We start from the raw sequence: 21,640 nt of genomic DNA, 5'->3' as shown, positions 1-21,640 counted from the left end.
GTCCAATATTATCTTCCCCCTCAATGCACCCAAGCGCCATAAATGAGTTCCAGGCAGCGATGATTTTACAAGGCTGTCGCTTGAGCATTCTGGTAGTTCGTGTGTGTTTGTGGCATCTTTTAATTGATGTAGTTTCTCAGACTGTACATCTAACATGGGGATAGAGAATGTGGGAAAGTATGTAGTTTCTAGAAAATACTTTCAGCCATGTGCCTTTGACTTACAGAGATGGATGGCCAGTGTCTTTGACATGCTAAGTTTGACATAGGCATAGGGGCAGGACATTGCGCCGTTTGTGGTAGCTGTTTCGTTCCTCATATTTAGCGTTAACTTTTAGAGAAACAATAAAAACGTTCTTATGCGTTTTCACTATGACGAAGTAAAACAAAAGGAACGAAACAGTGACGACTAAGGGCGCATTGTGGCTAGGCAGGATAGGACAGTCCCACCAGTAAATTAACAACAAACTACTTGTAATGGTCTGCTAATAATAATCTCCACCTTTTTACAGGTAAAATAAGCTTTGGATAATGGTTTGTTTAACTTTGCAATCATTGTTTTTTGTTTGACAGATTCGAGTTTGGGAAACCCTGCTCTATGTGACTGGAGCCATGCATCAGGTGCCAGGTGTGCAGGAGCTCTTCGCCTGATCAGCATCCTTGACCTCATCAACCAGTAAACTTGAGTTTACCCATTGCGGTTTACCGTAGCATTTGTGTATGTTCATTGTGAGGGTTATTACCTTGAGAATTCCTCTATAGTACATGTCTGAGTATAGCCTTCCCTGTAGCTCAGTTGGTAGAGCATGGTGTTTGCAACGCCAGGGTTGTGGGTTCGATTCCCACGGGGGGCCAGCACAGGAAAAAAAAAAAAAATGTATGAAATGAAATGTATTACTTACTACTGTAAGTTGCTCTGGATAAGAGCGTCTGCTAAATGACTAAAATGTATAGGTCATTATCTGTTTTGCCTTAACAGTGAGACAGACATTCCTCTGATGGTGTATTGGTGTTATCATGGCAGGTTTGGTGACTGTGGATCTGTTCTAGACATAACTCTGCTGATCTACCCCACACTGGGTCATCATTAAAAGTACAGTCTAGTGTTTACAGCATTTTGTAGAAATGCATCCCGTGTTCAAATACATCCTCATCAATGCAGCAGCCTTGATTTGAATAGTTGAATAGGATCATTCATATACTTTATTTACATATATATACTCCTTCATTTTCAGTATTTCTCATGTTTCAGAGCAGAAGAAGCAGTGGAAATGCTGAAGACCTTTTTATAAACATAAGAACCCAAATGGTAAGATCTGCTATTGTTATCTTGTAACATGCGTATCTTAAGTATTTCCACCTACAGTATGCCTGCAACGTGGATTTTACCCCTTCTCTTTCAGCCCCCAAGACAAGGAGTGAGATACTGTTGATGTCCAGCAGGGGGCAATATTAGTTAAGTAATGAGGTGAGGAGCAGAGAACGATCATGAGGCAAAGGGAGTAGCTAACAAAGGGTTCTCCTGAAACAGACTTGGAACACAACAATGGGTCCTATGGATTTTTGTCTGACAAAGAAATTAAATGGACTTTTTCATATTTTCACGTATTCGCTCAGCCTTTTGCATCAGCACTCATTTTTATTTTCATATTATTGATAGTGTTTTATACCCTTACAGCATAGTTTGGATGGACAGTGGACACTATCCAGGGCCTGTAAAGTGGCTTGCTGCTAAAACAGCCTCTACTCTTCTGGGAAGGCTAGATGTTGGAATATTTCTGTGGGGACTTCCATTCAGCCACAAGAGCATTAGTGAGTTCGGCCACTGATGTTGGGCGATTAGGCCTGGCTTGCAGTCTGCGTTCCAATTCATCCCAAAGGTGTTCGATGGGGTTGAGGTCAGGGCTCTGTGCAGGCCAGTCAAGTTCCTCCACACCGATTTCGACAACCCATTTGTGTATGGACCTTGCTTTGTGCACAGGGTCATTGTCATGCTGAAACAGGAAAGGGCCTTCCCCAAACTGTTACCACAAAGTTGGAAGCATAGAATCGTCTAGAATGTCATTGTATGCTGTAGCATTAAGATTTCCCTTCACTGGAACTAGAGCCTAGCCCCAACCATGAAAAACAGCCCCAGACCATTATTCCTCCTCCACCAAACTTTATAGTTTGCACTTTGCATTGGGGCACGTAGCGTTCTCCTGGCATTCGCCAAACCCAGATTCATCCCTATATGCTGTCTTGTCATTGTTGGTGATCAGGCCTGCCACTGTTGTGTCATCGGCAAAGGTAATGATGGTGTTGTGCCTGGCCGTGGAGTCATGAGTGAACAGGGAGTACAGTAGGGGACTAAGCACGCACCCCTGAGGGGCCCCTGTGTTGAGGATCAGGGTGGTGGATGTGTTGTTACCTACCCTTACCACCTGGGAGCGGCCCGTCAGGAAGTCCATGATCCAGTTGCAGAGGGAGGTGTTTAGTCCCAGGGTCCTTTGCTTAGTAATGAGCTTTGAGGGCACTATGGTGTTGAATGCTGAGCTGTTGTCAAGGAATAGCATTCTCATGTAGGTGTTCCTTTTGTCCAGGTGTGAAAGGGCAGTGTGGAGTGCACTAGAGATTGCATCATCTGTGGATCTGTTGGGGCGGTATGCACATTGGAGTGGGTCTAGGGTTTCTGGGATAATGGTGTTTATGTGAGCCATTACCAGCCTTTCGAAGCACTTCATGGCTACAGATGTGAGTGCTTCGGGTCGGTAGTCATTTAGGCAGGTTACGTTAGTGTTCTTGGGCACAGGGACTATGGTGGTCTGTTTGAAACATGTTGGTATTACACTCAGACAGGGAGAGGTTGAAAATGTAATTGAAGACACTTGCCAGTTGGTCAGCGCATGCTCGGAGTACACGTCCTGGTAATCCGTCTGGCCCTGCGGTCTTGTGAATGTTGACCTGTTTGAAGGTCTTACATCGGCTGCGGAAACCGTGATCACACAGTCGTCCGGAACAGCTGATGCTCTCATGCATGTTTCAGTGTTACTTGCCTCGAAGCGAGCATAGAAGTAATTTAGCTCGTCTGGTAGGCTCGTGTCACTGGGCAGTTCTCGGCTGTGCTTCCCTTTGTAGTCTGTAATAGTTTGCAAGCCCTGCCACATCCGACGAGCTTCGGAGCCGGTGTAGTACGATTCGATCTTAGTCCTGCATTGATGCTTTGCCTGTTTGATGGCTCGTCGGAGGGCATAGCGGGATTTCTTATAAGCTTCTGGGTTAGAGTCCCGCTCCTTGGAAGCGGCAGCCCTACCCTTTAGCTCAGTGCGGATGTTGCCTGTAATCCACGGCTTCTGGTTGGGGCATGTACGTACGGTCACTGGGGGACGATGTCATCAATGCACTTATTGATGAAGCCAGTGACTGATGTGGTGTACTCCTCAATGCCATTGGATGAATCCCGGAACATATTCCAGTCTGTGCTAGCAAAACAATCCTGTAGCTTAGCATCTGCTTCATATGACCACTTTTTTATTGACCAAGTCACTGTGTATTAATTTGAGAGTGCTTTCATTTCTCCAGCTCCATCCCTCCGGTTTTTAGATAATTTGTCTTTGAGAGTTTATTCTACAAACAGTGATTAGGCCCTTACATGCTGTCATGTTATTGATCTTAATCACGTAATAATAACCTCTCTCCAGTTCCCTCTGGTTTTGTGTCTTCTGGTTCATTCCTTCATAAAGGTTTTAAATGTTTGATGCTTGCAGTAGTGGCGTGTTAGATGAGAGATGTCATGCCCTTGGCTACATTCTGACCATACAACCCCCCCTGAAGGTCACTCATGTAGAGCTCTGCTGCTACGGCCAAAGAACCACTCAGGATCCCTGCCTAAGACTGGCACAGTACACATGCTCAGCCGCCTGCCCCCACACATCCGTCAGAGAAACACACACACACACCTTGCCAAAGGATCTGTACTCTGTATTTTCTGTGCTTGGAGGGTGCAGGGGTTGAGTGCCACCACAGTGAGTACTTGGAGCCACTATGCAGGGCTATATTTGGGCCTCCATCTTGTGCCCGCTGAATGAGCTGCTTGGTGTCACACTATGATTTTCCACCCACTGGGACCTGGAGAACAGAAAGGCTGCATTTAAACTGCTTTTACTTCCACTAATGTCAGTACGCGTTGAGCGGTAATGTTATTTGTGCTCAGACTCTCTGGCATTTCCGCCTGCAAGTTTGTAGTTATCATACTTTTGATTGGCTGTGACTAAGCCTTGCATGTTGCTCAAGCTTCTCCTGCCTACCAAACACCGTTTACTTCCCAATTACTATGCTAATGTATGCCAGCAAAAAATCCTTCAAAATGCATTCAATTTGTCACCTCCACATGGGGGACCGGCAGTGTTAATGAGAAGACTATGAAGTGTCGTTCTCTCGTTATCAAGCTGACAGAGAGCCTGTGACGGTGCACACACTCCACCATGACAAAAATGTATACAAACAACTTACCCGGCAAAGATGTCATTATCTATCAGGATGAAAAACCACAGTTGTCAAGAGCACCTATTTCTGTTTCACTGCAAACGACTGTGTTTGCAGAGGAATGGATGAGAAGGGTTTAATTTTTCCATCTAATTGAGCTGACGGCTACTATTACAGGAACTGGCTGGTGGCAAACTTTTAGAGGTTTTATTTTCTAAGAAGTGGGGATAGCTAGAGAGGAGATGCAGTATAGTACACGGTTGTGTTTTGCAGTTTTGGCTCTACGTTTAAAACATTTTATAGGGTTGTAATACAATGACAGTCTGTTTAAAAATGATAAACAGCAGCTGAGATCATATGACTGTCAAAACAAACTTACAGCCACTCATAAAGAATTTATCCCATTTATCTATTATGCTACTGTGGTATACTTTCATTTATAGGCTAACATATTATTTCATGAGACCTTCTGAGGTCTGTCTCCCAGAGTTACTAGCGACTTGGAATAGCTGTGCTGTGAATAAAAAGGCATATTATGGGTACATTTCTTTTGTATTGAGCTTCTGCTTATTTAGTCTGTCGAGCTAACCCATTTTCTTATGGACTGGAATGTGTGTTTCTCGTTAAGAGCTTGTCCAGCACTGCACAAAGGAATTGTTATGTTAGGGCAGAGTCTGTGTCTAAAAAAGCCAGACAGAAATGCCAGAGAAAATATAGGCCAAACATTAAATCACAAGTGTGGTGATTTTTCTTTTTAATTGAAGAGAAGAGCTTTAGTGAGACTCTGACTGACACACACGCACGACACATCTGACTCGCTCTAAATAACTTAACACCTTTTTATTGAAAGACCACACTTCAAGAGTCAAACGCTGTCATCCCTTTTTTTTTACAAAAACATAAAAACAAGAAAGGGTAATTTTGAACAGTGGAGCTCACAAGTCTGGCTGTCCTAGAAAATAACATTCTATGGTACAGCTGTTAGACACTACACAACCAGGAAAAGGCTGTCATTCATGCCACTGTAGGAGAGATGCCCTCACTAGAAAGCTTTCCAGTGAAAAGGAAAAAAAAGAAGAGAAAGCTAATCCTGATACATGGCTTTTGCTAACTCTGCCGGAGTACCTAAGCATCTTAAGATTAATATCACACCCATAGCAATAAGTTAATTCCATTAATGCAGTATACTCGGTGTTCAGATAATACTTGAGTTGTAGAGATGGATAAACAGGATGATTAAATACTAATACGTGAGTAAATGTAATGTCATCGTAATACCTCCAGTCCATAGCAAGGTGGTGAATTCATATCCCACCTTGTCATTGACGGAAAACAGGCGTCTCAGGTCTTAGCTACAGTCCAACAACTTCAAGAGGAGGACTCAGCACTTTTAAAAGACCAAAAGGTTATTTTGAAAAGAGAGAAAAAATCTGATCATATTCCCACGTATTTTTTTAAATAATGTATTTACATGGAGGTTGTTATTATGCTGTCCGGGTTGGGATTGGGCCTGTCTTTGCAGCGACCCACAATGTAGTGTTCCTACTCCGCAATGGCCTTCAGTCAGCTTTAGCCTTGTCTGTGTCTAAAACACCTGGAATACAGAGAAGAATATCAATGCAAGGTTTTCTCTTGTTTAATCATGCATAACTTGAATCAGTGGTGTTGAGGGGGGGATATGAAGTTGTATATGAAGTTGTTATAAGACAAAGAACAGGAATACTAAAGAGTTTGTACGTTTTTCAGAGACCATAGTTTCTAATACGACTCTGTATTCACTCCATCCAAAATGAAATGCCAATTGAACATTCATAGCAGACCAATTGGCCTCATATACTGTAGCTATCATTAAATTTCCCATTTGGGTATATTGAGGTTATGTTGGAGCGGTGAGATGGGAATATGAGCTCTGAGGGAAGGAGCTGTGGGAGAGAGAAATGAATTAAATCACAGCAGGACTAGACCAGGGAGAGGAGGGAGGGGATTGGAAAGAAAGGAGGGAGAAAGGGGAGCGGAAGAAGGGACTGAAAACAAAAGGGAGAGAACGGGTGAAGGAGAAGGAAAGAAAGGAGGAGAGGAAACGGGAGGGGTGAAGATGAATTAGAAAGGATAGAGAGATGTGGGAAGAGTGAGCAGATTGTAGGACGTGGAAGGGTGTGAGAGGAAACAGAATGGTAGTGTTGATTTGTGGGTCAGTGTTAAACAGGTGGGAGGAGGAGGGATGGAGGGATTTGGTGTCTGCTAGCTGCAGTCAGTCTGCTTTTCGACTCTTCTCTCCTATCCCATCTGTAGCGCTGCAGATAGCTCTCCTCCCACGGACCTCCCAGCCCGCACTTTAAATGCAAATAGGTACAGGAATATGTGTGTGTGTGTGTGTGTGTGTGTGTGTAAGCTCAACGGTGTACTTGTGTTTGTGAGTGAATGTGTTAGTGTGTGTACACATTTTGAACTCGTTTGCACTCGTGGGTGAGTGTGATGATTGAGAGCACCGCTACAGGCTCTGAAACCACAAGGATTCATGCTAGTAGAGGCCCTTAGCGTGCTATCCCGCTCCACACTGTGGTACACACACACAGCGAGCAGCTGCCAGACGTGCTGAGGGCTTACATTTGGAGCAGTCCCAGATGTAGCTGTTGAGGATCTCTCCCAGGACGTAGTAGATGTTAATCAGGACAGTGAGGCAGGAGAAGAAGGCCACCTTCGCCAGGGGACTGATCTGCTCCAACAGGGGGTAGACCCACACGCCGGTCACATGATGCACCCAGCACATCCTGATAGAGGGAGGGAGGTAAGGGGTGAGATAGAGGACAGATATATATATATATATATATATATATAAAGGAAAGAGAGTAGAGAGTTTGTTTATATTATAAACCGGGGGGTTTGAGCCTAGAATGCTGGTTGTGTTGAAAGCCGTGGTATATCAGACAGTACACCACGGGTATGACCAAAAATTGCTTGTTTAGTGTTCTAATTATGTTGGTAACCAGTTTATAATAGCAATAAGACACCTTGGGGGTTGTGGGATATGGCCAATATACCACGGCTAACGGCTGTATCCAGGCACTCCGTGTTGCGTTGTGCATAAGAACAGCCCTTAGCCACACCTTATTGCTCAATTATACCCACTTGTCTGTATTTGTATTTATTATGGATCCCCATTAGCTGCTGTCTTCCTGGGGTCCAGCCAAATGAAGGCAGTTAAAATGTTTTAAAAACATTACAATACATTCACAATGTTCACAACACACTGGGTGCCCTCAGGCCCCTACTCCATCACTACCACATATCTACAATACAAAATCCATGTGTATCGTGTGTATGCAATAGAGGCTCAAAGATGGCCAAAGTGTAGATCCTTTGTAGCTGTAGTACACCCACTCTCTGTGTCACTTTGTCTGTCTGGCTACTATAGTATCCAGCCACTTCCTTTTCATAAAGTTGGGAGTCTGGTCATTTGAGTGTGAGACAGACAGCTGTCTTACTGTAGGAACCCAGAGACTCAATCTTTTTTATAGTGAGATGATGATTCTAAAAACATACCGGCCCTAAATTATGCTGAACCACTGAAATGAATGTAACATACACTGAGTATACAAAGCATTAAGGACATCTGCTCTTTTCATGACAGACTGACCAGGTGAATCCAGGTGGTCGTGGTGCAACTCAATATTAGGAAGGTGTTCCGAATGTTTGGTATACTCATTGTACACTTTTGAACATAAAGTACTACTGATACATAACAGTAGCAGAGGACATTGGAAGTACCATCAGTGGCTGTGGTGGTGGACAGAGGTAAAGTGTGAGAGCCACTGCCAGGGGAGGTCTCAGAGAGAGAGAGAGAGCCACTGCCAGGGGAGGTCTGAGAGAGAGCCACTGCCAGGGGAGGTCTCAGAGAGAGAGAGAGACTGCCAGGGGAGGTCAGAGAGAGAGCGAGAGAGAGAGACTGCCAGGGGAGGTCAGAGAGAGAGAGAGAGCCACTGCCAGGGGAGGTCTCAGAGAGAGAGAGAGAGAGAGAGAGCCACTGCCAGGGGAGGTCTCAGAGAGAGAGAGAGCCACTGCCAGGGGAGGTCTCAGAGAGAGAGAGCCACTGCCAGGGGAGGTCTCAGAGAGAGAGCGAGAGAGCCACTGCCAGGGTAGGTCTCAGGGAGAGAGAGCGAGAGAGAGCCACTGCCAGGGGAGGTCTCAGAGAGAGAGAGAGAGCCACTGCCAGGGGGGGTCTCAGAGAGAGAGAGCGCCACTGCCAGGGGAGGTCTCAGAGAGAGAGAGAGAGAGAGCCACTGCCAGGGGATGTCTCAGAGAGAGAGAGAGAGAGCCACTGCCAGGGAAGGTCTCAGAGAGAGAGAGAGAGAGAGAGAGAGCCACTGCCAGGGGAGGTCTCAGAGAGAGAGAGAGAGAGCCACTGCCAGGGGAGGTCTCAGAGAGAGCCAATGCCAGGGGAGGATTCAGAGAGAGAGAGAGAGAGAGCCACTGCCAGGGGAGGTCTCAGAGAGAGAGAGAGAGAGACACTGCCAGGGGAGGTCAGAGAGAGAGCCACTGCCAGGGGAGGTCTCAGAGAGAGAGAGAGCCACTGCCAGGGGAGGTCTCAGAGAGAGAGAGACACTGCCAGGGGAGGTCTCAGAGAGAGAGAGAGAGAGAGAGCCACTGCCAGGGGAGGTCTCAGAGAGAGAGCGAGAGAGCCACTGCCAGGGTAGGTCTCAGGGAGAGAGAGCGAGAGAGAGCCACTGCCAGGGGAGGTCTCAGAGAGAGAGAGAGCCACTGCCAGGGGGGTCTCAGAGAGAGAGAGAGCCACTGCCAGGGGAGGTCTCAGAGAGAGAGAGAGAGAGAGAGCCACTGCCAGGGGATGTCTCAGAGAGAGAGAGAGAGAGAGAGAGAGCCACTGCCAGGGAAGGTCTCAGAGAGAGAGAGAGAGCCACTGCCAGGGGAGGTCTCAGAGAGAGTGAGAGAGAGAGAGCCACTGCAAGGGGAGGTCTCAGAGAGAGCCAATGCCAGGGGAGGATTCAGAGAGAGAGAGAGCCACTGCCAGGGGATGTCTCAGAGAGAGAGAGAGAGAGAGAGAGCCACTGCCATGGGAGGTCTCAGAGAGGGAGAGAGAGAGAGAGAGAGAGCCACTGCCAGGGAAGGTCTCAGAGAGAGAGAGAGCCACTGCCAGGGGAGGTCTCAGAGAGAGAGCGAGAGAGCCACTGCCAGGGTAGGTCTCAGGGAGAGAGCGAGAGAGAGCCACTGCCAGGGGAGGTCTCAGAGAGAGAGAGAGAGAGCCACTGCCAGGGAAGGTCTCAGGGAGAGAGAGTGCAATATTTACTGTATTTTTTTTGTTTATTTCACTTTTGTTTTATCTATTTCACTTATCTATTTCACTTGCAATAACGCCACTTAAATTGACATTTAATTGAGAGAGAGAGAGACACTGCCAGGGGAGGTCTCAGGGAGAGGGAGGGAGGGAGGGAGTGGCACTGCCAGGGGAGGTCTCAGGGAGAGGGAGCGAGAAAAGGAGAGCCACTGCCAGGGGAGTTCTCAGGGAGAGAGAGAGAGTGTAATATTTACTGTAAATGTTTTGTTTATTTCACTTTTGTTTTTTATGTATTTCACTTGTAATAATATTGACATTTAATTGAGAGAGAGAGAGAAACTGCCAGGGTAGGTCTCAAGGAGAGAGCATACAGTACTGGACAAGGGCACATTAGTGACAGGTGACAGAGTAGTGTGTCGGCTGGTCCACTCACAGCCTCTCCTTAGCTCACTGATTCCAAAGCAATCACTCAGGGTGAGACTGGACTGGCCCTTACCCTGGCCCTAGGCTGCTCCACAATACAGGTGATCTCACTAATATCAAGTGATTAGACTACTTTAGACCACACGGAGAGGCTGTGAGTAATATGGTAAATTATGTAAATGCTTCAATTAGTTGAATTCAACAATTGGGCAATTAATTGAATGGGAATATTAGATCTTCCGTTTGCACATGTGGGGGCAAACAAGGCTGTTCATCTAACAGTTACATCCGTTGTTACATCCGTTGACCTCTCCCCTCATTTATGATGTACTGTATGCTTCTTTCGTAAGCCACAAGAGATTTTCTTTTAGACTGACTCCATGGATTCAGGGGAAAATCCCTACATTCAATGTTCATTTTAGTAACATAGCATTTCCTCAGTTTCCTGATTTTAGAAAATCCGAATTATTGAGCCTGTGTCTGTATTATTGATGGTGTCTGACAGACACAAACAAAACTGTACACAGATCAGATTGTCTGCCACTGAAGCATAACTCGTCCTACTTTAGGCTTGACATCTTTCTCTATCCCTCTTTCACTCCCTCCTCCTCTCTCTCCCTCCCCCTCTCTCTCTGGAACTCCATGGCTGGGTAATCTCCATGTAAGGCAGACTATGGATTTACCCAGCTCCAGCACTTTCCTTCTCCTGCTGAGGGAAGCGAGACAGATTCTCTGACCCTGTGAGACGTGTGGGGATATAATCCTCTTCATTTTAGCCAGGGATTAATACAGAGCGAGGTGTGGGCCTTGACACTTCTAGTGAGGCTCCTACATTTCAGGTGATTCTGGAAAACCCTTTCTCCATGCTGTCGGCCCTGGTTAGCTCTAGTAGAGGGCTCCTCCAGCTCCCAGCCTCTCCTGTTCTTCCCTCTTCCGTGAGCATTAAATCTGCCGTGCCGTGTCAGGATTAGGGTCTGGTTCTCTGGTTCAGTAGAGTGTTTTGTTACAAGGCAGGCCTCTCTCCCAGACCAGAGACAGATATCTCTCTCTCTCTCTCTCTTTCTCTCTTTCCTGACTGACAGAGGAAGGTTAGAGGCTGTTTTATCTGCAGGAGATTTGCGAGAGACTGTGTGTCATCATGCTGGGAGAGGGCCATCCATCATGAGGGTGTGGAGGGACAGAGCCATGAGAAACAGGTGTTGAAGTGGAGCTAGCTGCCAGAACCATGGGCCTGGAGAGGAGAGGTAGCCAGCTAGCCTGATAACATGCTCACTGGGGAGGGGCGGGCCTGCTGGTCTTCACTATGCAGTATTTATAAAGTGGTGTTTCTCTGTTCTGTACAGTATGTTCTTGTATTTAATGGCCAAAACAAAAGTTAAGTGGAAACGGACAATTAGCAACAACAACAAAAAAAGAGTCCAGCCTACCATTGTGGGAAGAAAAGGGGGCTCTTACCATAGAACATATCCCACAGCAAAGCTGCACACAGCTATCAGTCCACAAGGCCTGCTGGGATACTGGTGGTGCGTGGTCCTCATCTCAATGATGATGAAGGGGAGGACGGTAGTGTGCTGGAGCAGAGAACACAGAGAGAGAACTCTCGTTAGCCACGTACAGACAGCTAGCTACTATAAGCGACACGCTGCCTGTCTCACCTCAGGCTCAGTGACAACGACAGAGACATGACACATTAATAACACACAGAATGGCTTTGAGAGAGAGAGAGAGAGAGGTGTTATGATGAGGTACTCAGGCAGACATACTGTAGATGGGCTCATGTAAACAGTGGGAGTCTAGAAGCTCTGTCAGTCTGGGACACAGTGCTGGGTCATAAGAGGGTAATGATTTTTTTAATTTTTATAGAGCCATGTGTGGGAGACATTAAACAGATGACGTGCTCTGCTCTCCAGAGTGAGTGTCTTATGATTAAAATCCCCACCGCTCTCCTCTTGTGTTCTCTCTCGCTGACACACCTCACTTTTACAAGAGTTCAGTAATCTGCTTGCTTTGGCTCGCGATGTGGCACCTGTTTTCCGATGTGCTGAAAGGATCAGATATTTTTTAGAACCTGCCTGCGTCTCCAGCGTGGTACAGATGTGTTTGGTACAGATGTGTTTGCAGAGGAGTGGGGGCCCAGGGCCTACAGCAGACGACATTAACTATTAACACCCTTTAATATTTACTGGGAGGTTCGTGGCGCGTGCGAGCTTCTATTTCTCACCATGTTATTTCACCTAGCTGAACCAGCAGACCACTTGGGCCCGGTAGAACCCACCCTGTCCCGCCTACCACACACAGAGCAGTGGAACGCGACAGCTCCCTGAAGATCGGCTCTAATTAATCAACGTGCTCATGACTCATCTGCTGTTCATATAGACCACCTGCTCCTCTGTCAGGAATAGAACCGTTACCTTCCACCACTGTGTGTGTCTGTGTCTAGGTGTCTGCGCACAGCTGATTAGAAATAGGAGTGCTGGGTTTGAAAGCACATCGTAACAGGCTAATATCTACAGTGCAGTATACTAAAGTTAACCTTGTTTCTAGTCTGTTTCTGCTTCAGCCAATTGTTCTATCGTTGTCGTCCCAAATAAGTTGGTATCAAGCAGAAACAGACTGAAAACCACACTGGCATTGACAAAGACACAGGTTGGGTGGCCGTGAAGGAAATGTTCTACGTGACTAATTGCATATGGCAACTAATGACAGTCTCTCTAAAGCTGTGGTAGCCATCTGGTGGAGATGTGGAGGAGGGTCACAGTGCAGAGACCTCCCTCTTGCGCTAATTGAAATCTGAATCAGCTCCCTGAACATACGCTTCCACTGAGTGGGCTAGAAGTGGCCTGGGTTCATGATACAGTATTAACATGTGGTTCATCCAAAAATGAACTCGTTTTATGTGAATGGTAATGGCTCGGCCCATATAACCATGTGGTGAGAATGTCATTCACTGTGCTTTGGTCAGTGGCATGTAGGCTGCCGTTATGCTAGGACGTTAAAACAAAGCTTACAGTGCTCCAATGGTACTTATCTCATAAAAAGATAATTGGAGGACCCTGTCTGGCCTCTCCATGTATGCATTACTTACAACAGTCACCAGATGGCAGCCTTCATACATTCAGACCAACAGAAAAGTCTCCTCCCATACCTGTCTAGCCTCAGTTGACCCAATGTACACTACATCACATCAATGACTATAAATGAGCCATGTTCCAATCGAACCTGTTATTTAAATACCTGACATGTTAGCATGACGCATCTCTGCCCAGAAACTGTGGTTTTTACCCTCAACTCCTCATTAATGTGCTAGTAAGTGTTATTCAGTGGTATTTATTACACCTCTTACTGGCCTCTCACCACACTACAGCAGAACAGAACCTATTCTACCATGTCATGGTCACACAAATGAAGCTTCCTAACCACTCTATTGAATTGCACTCACGACACACACACACAGTCACAGTGAGTATCCCCATGCCATAATGTTTGTAATGCTGTAATAACCGTGTGTTCCTTACGACCTCAGTCACAATGACGAGTATTTCCTCACAGCTGGTCTCTCTCTGTCTCTGTCTGTCTCTCTCTGTCTGTCTCTCTCTGTCTGTCTCTCTCTGTCTGTCTCTCTCTGTCTGTCTCTCTCTGTCTGTCTTTCTCTGTCTCTGTCTGTCTCTGTCTGTCTCTCTCTGTCTGTCTCTCTCTGTCTGTCTCTCTGTCTCTGTCTGTCTCTGTCTGTCTCGCTCTGTCTCTCTCTCTCACTCTTTGACCATAATGACAATCTATCTATCTATATACCCGTATCAGACCATCAGACACATGCTGTATGTTACACTTAACTTTCTAGATTACCTCCATTTTCTTAGTGAGACAACTGGGGACATCTGCATTCATTTACATAAACTACAATCTGTTTGTAATTTGTTGTTGGTACGATAACAAGATTAAGACAAACTGACTGTTGATCTTGGAGATGAACAATAGAATTTAATACGCCTTAAATCTTTCAACCAGCCACATTTCTGGGAAGAGTGTTAGGCAAGCAACGTTCCAGTGACCTAAACCGCCAACCATTGACTGTTAGGAAGAAACTAGAGACTGGGAGTTGAAGGCACCTCGTTAGCCCACCTAAAGCTAACGTGTCACTGTTAAAGCCTGGGAGTGAGCCATGACACTCGGCAGATCTATGCAGCTGCTGCAGGTGCAAATAATGATGGTAAGAAGTCCCTCATCTTGCTGTTTGGGGTTTTAGGCTGGGTTTCTGTACAGCACTTTGAGAATATCAGCTGATGTACGAAGGGCTATATAAAAATAAATTTGATTTGATCTCCTCAGAGACATTACGTCCTCCCTGTCAGGAGACAGAGAAGAGCTCTTCCACTGCCCTACTCTACTCTCCTGGATCTGAAAGTGCTCTCGCCCGCTGTTTTATCTATCTGTCTTTCCCTCATTTGTTTTCAATCTCTCAATCTCCTCTTTCTCTAACAGAAAAAAACGCAGACATTGACACTCTTTTTCAGACAAAAACAAAAAAAAGCAGAGGCAAGAATAACCTCTTGATTTACAGTATGGGTTTACTTGAGCACTAATGGCTATCACCTACGGGCCAATCAGGATTAGGTGGCGTGATCCAGGGGAAAGAGTTTGGTTAGCACCGCTGAGAAGAGTTCTCCCACAACAGACTCAGGCCAGTGAAGGAACCGGGATTTAACACAAGATCCAAGAACAACCCACCCCGCCAATGCTCACACGTAATCTCTTTTGACCTGCCACATGAAAACCTTGTCCATGATGAGCTTTGCTCTCATGCTCCCTGACAATGCTAATTCATTCATGCAATGGAGAGGTCTATGATTTCCATTGAACATGTTGCTTGGCAGATGCCCTGGTCCACAGTGAAGATACCCTGGAAGCTACTCAGGCTCTCCGTTTCCCCACAGAGCAATTAGGGTAAAATTCACAGCTGTAGCCTGGTTGGGATTTGAACCCGACACCCTGCGGTCAGGAGTGCGAGACCTCAGCTACTGGTGCTTCTATTTTCATTGTTGTCTGCTCCTGCTATCCAAGCGCTGGGGGAGTGTTTTGAAGACCTCTGAGTGTATGTTATGCAAAGCATCGTAATTACCATAACCACACACAATGGACAGCCAGAGAACAAATAAATAGACAATAAGAGAGAGCATTTCTAAACCCACCGTCTCTGGCCTTTCCATTTGTGTCACGATTGATTCAGTTACAGAACAGACTGTCCATGCACAAATGAACTGGTTCCGGTGGTCTTTGTGGCAATGACTTTAAGTGACAAAGAGGACATACGTAGGCGTACATACGCATGCACAAACACTGGGGACACGGTGGCTTTTCTTAACCCCCCTATGGTTAGCCTGCAGTAGGTTACTAACACTGTGAGGTGAGAGCGAACCTCTCCTCCACCTCCTCTGTCACATATACTGTAGATGGAGCATGAATTATTGGCTGGGCTCTCAGTTCCCTTTCTAATCAGGGCCAATAAAGACGCCGGACATGCTTAAGTAATTTCTCCCTGCGCACATAGTGTCATGAGCTATCCTCCTTGTCCCATCCCTCCCAGGCCAGGCCGCATATGTGTTCATGTGTGTGCTGCCATTGGGGCATTGTGGGATTGTTGACGGCAGAGTTATTTTGCTGTGGCAGGATGGGATGCCTGGTGGAGGGCTCCCAGAGGGTATAGGGTGACGGAAAGAGCACTCCCTCCCAAGGTCGGGTCTAGAATTTTCCTCCCATCACCCCCCACACTGCTCCCTCCCTCGTGCGCTACACCCCCATCCCTCCCCTCCCCTGCCCTCCTGGCCTGGCCTCCTGCTCCACGCCACACTCTCAGGAGCTCCCAGTCAACAGAGGGCTCACATGACCCCATAGCCCCTATTTCCCTGTCAGCAAGCAACCCCCCCCCCCCCCCCATCATGTTTTATTTTAGACTTGTTTTTTTGCCCCCCACATTAATCTAACGTGGCAGTCTCTCTCTGACCACCAGACTGAGGAGCTCTCAGATGCTTGTGGTTAAGACTGGATGCCAGCACTGTCTGTGGAAAATCCCCTCTTACAAAACAAGCGCAATTCACTCAAGCGGTCCAGGGCTAAAACAGGATAGGCCATGTCAAACACAAACAAATAGAAAGAGCAGAGAGGAGCGGGTTCACGTTGCTCTGAAAATGGCAAGTTGTAGATGAGAAATGAATGTTTTAGTGAGTAGTGTCAAGACTTTATCTCATTATGCGTTGAGGAGCCAACGTTCAGTATCACACCTCACCCTGCTGCCACATGATCACAGATGTTTGGAAATTTACTGCAAAAGCAGAGACACACTCAAGGAGTTTGTAATTTTAACAAAATAACATTGTGTTTTTCTAACCAACTTATTCACGCAGTAAGCATTACACCGACTTTGGGAACAATGGGCAAAAAAAGCAAGCTGTGAAACGGCCATCGTTCACTGGGTCGAGATGAGTAAATATTTCCCAGTTGTCAAGGATGAGCTAGTAAGCCAGCTATGCACCCATTTTAATGACAGGGTTTGGACGGGGGAACTTAACCTAGTAACTTTTCCAGGCTCAATGTGGTCGGCGACTCAATCATGATATTGTACACCCCTGCGCCTCCGACTGCCCTGAAATATTAGCGTCCCGAAAAATGGACCTGCAATTATCGATATTTTTTAAGTAATCCCCCAGCAGTCTGCAAACCAGAAGGAAATAGCAGAGCAGAGAACACTTCAAACGGGACAGGATTGTTTTCCTGGCAGAGAATCAATACCATTGAACACTAGTTTTTTTTCTCTCTCTCTCTCCCTCTTTTTTTCTGTTTTTCTCTCACTCACTCACTCACTCACTCACTCACTCACTCACTCACTCACTCACTCACTCACTCACTCACTCACTCACTCACTCACTCACTCACTCACTCACTCACTCACTCACTCACTCCCTCCCTACTTCCCTCACTCCCTCTCTGGGTTGTTGGAGAAGCTGGGTTTGTTCTCTCCAGCTAACTGAATCTGTCTCTCTCAGACACCGTGCACATCTGTTCTCCCACTTCACACACAACTGGCCCAGGCAGCAAGGTAAAATCAGATTCTTTTCAGCTAAATCTCCAGTCAAAATGTTCCCCCACGGTAAGCATCTGCACGGCAGGGAGGGCTCTGAGAACACTACATTAAAGTGTTTAACAATGAGTTGCCTCTCTGTTTTTACTTAAATAAGGTCAGTCAGGAGCGAGTCAGAGCTGCGGCTTTAAGAAAGGCCTCCATTTCTGCTGAGTCTGCAGATGTCCATAGCCCTCATCATCTTGCTAGAAAGTAAAAAAAAAAAAAAACGTTTAAAAAACAAACGCAGACAATTTATTGTGGAAAGCAACCTTTATAAGCAAATGCTACCAAATACTAATTGAGTGTATGTAAACTTCTGACCCACTGGGAATGTGATGAAAAAAATAAAAGCTGAAATAAATCATTCTCTCTACTATTATTCTGACATTTCACATTCTTAAAATAAAGTGGTGATCCTAACTGATCTAAAACAGGGAATTTTTACCAGGATTAAATGTCAGGAATTGTGAAAAACTGAGTTTAAATGTATTTGGCTAAGGTGTATGTAAACTTCTGACTTCTACTGTATGTAGTGAATGTGTGTGGGTTTTGTGTGGGAGTGTCAATCTAATGTGTGTGAGTGAGTGTGTGTATATGGTTTGTATATATAGACTAGTGAGTGTGCATAGGGAAATGTTAGGAAATGTCAGTGCAGGTAGTTCGGGTGACATTAATTGACTTTTTAGCAGTTTGGCTATTTAGCAGTCTTATGGCTTGGGGGTAGAAACTGTCTCGGAGCCTGTTGGTCCGAAAGCCGATGCTCCGGTACCATTTGCCGGATGGTAGAAAAGTGAACAGTCCATGGCTTGGGTGACTGGAGTTTTTGGCAATTTTTCGGGCCATACTCTGACATCGCCTGATATAGAGGTCCTGGATGGCAGGGAGTCGCCCGGCCCCAGTGATGTACTGGGATGTCTGCACCACCCTCTGTAGCGCTTTGCGGTCAAGGGTGGTGCATTTGCCATACCAAGCAGTGACGCAGCCAGTCAAGATGCTCTCGATGGTGCAGCTGTGGAACTTTCTGAGGATCCGAGGATCCATGCAATAAAAATATTCCGCCTCCTGAAGGGGAAGAGGCGCTGTCGTGCCCTCCTCACGACTGTGCGGGTGTGTTTTGTAATTTCCTTGATGTGGACGCCAAGGAATTTGAAGCTCTCGACCCGCTCCACAACAGCCCCGTCGATGTGGATGGGGGCGTGCTCTCCCCTCTTTCTCCTGTAGTCCACGATCAGCTCCTTTGTCTTACTGACGATGAGGGAGAGGTTGTTGTCCTATCACATTATATATGGAATGACTGTCATACTTTCAAATCAGCTTATTAGCTACATTTGAATGATTGTAGTATCAGCTGGACCTCTAATAGGGGCATCACACTGTTGTCTGATGGGCTATATTCAAAATCTGCTCCATGCATCGAACAACAACATGCTCGTCTGTGTGACTGACTACCATCCTGACACGTGCTGTGCGGATTTGCAGTTCACCTGCTATTTTTACAAGTCTGTTGTGATGCGCAACTCTTTTAGCGTAACTATAGCAGACCGAGAACGCTCTCAAAACCGCCCTGACGCCCGATGAATTTGGCCGCTCCCTGGTTCGCTCATCTGCGCTCAGAAACCCGTTTCTGGAATCCTGAACCGAACAAATTTCAGCAGATGTGAAAACCTTTGAGCGACGGCCAACATCTCCTAAACCAAATAAGCAAGTCTAAGTTGACGGGGAGAGGCTCACTGCGGAGTAGCTAATGATGCCAGGTTGTTTTTTTCTTCTGCACTCCTCCACTACACTCCCCTCATCCCCTCCCTCTGTTTTTCCCTCCAAAGTCTGTGTGTGATATAAAGAACAGTTCATGGCAGGCCCACAAGGTTTCCGTGAAAAATGTTACACCATGTTTTAATACGCTCCTCTTCGCAGGGCGAAGATCTAAACAGGAAGATTTTCTTGAGAGGAATTGTTTTCCTCCAGCTTGAGAAGTCGGGCTTAACATAATGTACATTTCAGGCGGGGTGTGTGTCTGTGTGAAGGGGTGGGAGTTTAGGGGTGGAGGGAGGAGATAGGCAGGAAGCATTAGCTGGCGTTTTTATGACACAGAGGGACAAAAATGCACCTCTTGGGAGAATCTTGACGGATATTGTCCGAGCCATGAGAAACAGTACGCAGAGACTTTTGTTATGATGACTTACCACAGAGCAGAGGTTAAGATGTCCTGTGTCATACAAATGAAACAAGCAACAATATCTCCCTCCTTATCCACTGAAAATGATGGCATTTGACTTCCCCTCAACATCTAATTACATTGAAGCATAATCAGAGTGGAGAAATGAAAGCTAGGGCAGCGTCAGGGCCGTTTTGGTTCTCCCACTGGGGATTGGGTTGCTGTGTAATGTCTCCCATTAGGAAGGAGAGAGGAGGATGATTGCATTGTACGACAGATAGAAGGAGCCAGATGTCTCACAAGATGTATAAATCTGAAGCATCCGTTTAGAACATCTTCTCACCACCAAATATGGTGATGAGAGGAAGTCCAGTGGCGGGAAGTGGGAGTAGATGGAACTTGGCTGACTCTCTGCTTATTCTCTCATCGATTTAAACATTAAATCTCAATACAGTTTTCTGTTCCCAAAGCCTAAAATATGTTACGAACAGAGTGCATTTTTTTTTTTACTTCACTTGACCCTTTGTACAAGTTTTTAAAAATTGCATTGTTTAGGAGTACAAGGGCGTTTTGAGTTATTGCACATGTGCCATTCAGAGTAGGCATTCCCTAACGGAAATATGCAAATACATCCTAGAACGCCCCAATAGAATCTCGCTAGCTGCCCACCTGCTTGCTTGTCATGCCCAATATGCTTAATTTGTTCCCATTGGAAACAATGCCAATGATGTACCTTGAGTTAGTTACCAGTATCTTTGATTGTACTATATGGGAGCAGAACACTGGGTTCTGCTGGCAGTCTTGATGTGATTATCTCATGTTATGACAGGCTGTCCTGGATGAAAATGCCTGGCACCAGTGTTAGGGCTTCTCAGGGCTCGAGTGGGCACGCTGTATAGTGATGATGTGCCTCTCTTGATGCCAGCTGGGGCCATGACCTTTGACCTAACCCTGAGGACAGGACAGGCCAGTTGGGAGAGGCCTGAACTAGGATGGAGGGATTAAATAGGAAGGGAAAAGGGGTGAAGGATGGCCACCCTCTAGAATAGTAGAGTTATAGATCACAGGCTAGATATCACCTCTGGCCTTGTGTTGTCAACAATGCCTCTTACCATTCTCAAAGATTTGTTGTGACCGACTGTTTTTACTGGGCGTTAATCAAAATGAAACTGGCCCATTCTGTTCTCTGGAAGAACACGGGGGAGCTGAGTCATAAAATAACGTAAAATAACGTATGCCTGCCTTTCTCTTATTCTTCACTCGTCTTCTCCTCCTCCCTCTGCCATCCCAGCCCCAACTGAGCATGTCTTACATAAGACTGGGTTACACTATGTCCTTAGTGAGATATTGAACACCTGCCAGTAATAACATACAGATCCCATCTGTCACTTTCCAGCTTTTCTAAAAGGCTGCAGGTAGTAAGCGTGTAAAAGCGAACACTTACATGACTGTATAATGGCAGACAGAGAAAACATGAACAAGCAGTGGAAAATGAAGCAAGGTATAGCGAGTGTGGTTTTGGGGTTGGTTGTTACATACATGCTCAGTCAGGTTATGGGACAGTGTTATGCACTCTCAAGTACCCTGGTATGTCTAATGAAGCACAATGATTATACCCAGCTACCTTTAATACCTCTACGGTTCCTACTACTAGACTGCTATCCAGAGACATACACCGCTGTGCTGCTATCTCGTCACACATCTAATATAACAACGCCCCACAGAAGAGTTATCTACATTATGACACTACACAGAGAATTCTGTGAGACTGCCCTGAGTGATGGGTCTAGTCATCAGATAATGCAAGGAACACTAGGCCCTATAACAGGTCGAAATGATATATGTCAAGGTACAAATGTAGGAGGACCCACAATTGCCTTTATACCTGCAATAAAAACGTGTCATGTCAGCCAATAAACTTTGATTCATGTGCCCATGTGCCAGGCAGCTATGGGCAATGCCCACCAGGGGGCAATCTTATTTCAGCCGTCTCTGTCTTACCAGGACTGTAACAGTGAGGAAGCACCACAGAGTTTAGAACATGACTGAATGATTTAGGTGGGAGCTGCAGTGCTGTAACAATGGGGGAAGTCTGGTTAACAGTGGGCTACGCCTAGCTACGTCTTTCTCATTTTGAATGGGGTGTTCGTCTCATCTGAGTTTGCGTTCTTGAGGTTGCTCCTAAAACGGCTTGG

General features: G+C 46.1%; 1 protein-coding gene and 1 long non-coding RNA gene across 3 annotated transcripts in view; one reads left to right on the top strand and one right to left on the bottom strand.

Moving 5' to 3' along the window:
• Nucleotides 1–37: 37 nt before the first annotated feature.
• On the top strand, nt 38–4,996 carry LOC106607824 (uncharacterized). 2 transcript variants are annotated; one of them, XR_014392707.1, is made up of 4 exons: nt 38–177; nt 573–675; nt 1,252–1,308; nt 1,403–4,996. It is a non-coding gene; the product is annotated as an uncharacterized LOC106607824 (long non-coding RNA). The 2 variants fall into 2 exon arrangements; XR_001329312.3 differs by having other exon boundaries at nt 39–177; nt 573–717; nt 1,257–1,308.
• A 292-nt stretch (nt 4,997–5,288) lies between these two features.
• The window catches only part of LOC106607822 (androgen-induced gene 1 protein), a 52,196-nt gene continuing 35,844 nt past the window's right edge, over nt 5,289–21,640 (bottom strand). The window contains exons 4-6 of the mRNA XM_014205216.3: nt 11,632–11,747; nt 7,071–7,234; nt 5,289–6,057 (exon numbers count right to left, since the gene is read on the bottom strand). Of these exons, the coding sequence (XP_014060691.1) occupies nt 6,023–6,057; nt 7,071–7,234; nt 11,632–11,747 (315 nt within the window). The 3' untranslated portion in view covers nt 5,289–6,022. The remainder of the gene's footprint in view (nt 6,058–7,070; nt 7,235–11,631; nt 11,748–21,640) is intronic.

This window comes from Salmo salar, chromosome 06, assembly GCF_965601325.2.
Source record: "Salmo salar chromosome 06, fSalSal1, whole genome shotgun sequence".
Classification (NCBI taxonomy): Eukaryota; Metazoa; Chordata; class Actinopteri; order Salmoniformes; family Salmonidae; genus Salmo; species Salmo salar.
This window is presented reverse-complemented; position numbering and strand designations above follow the sequence as displayed.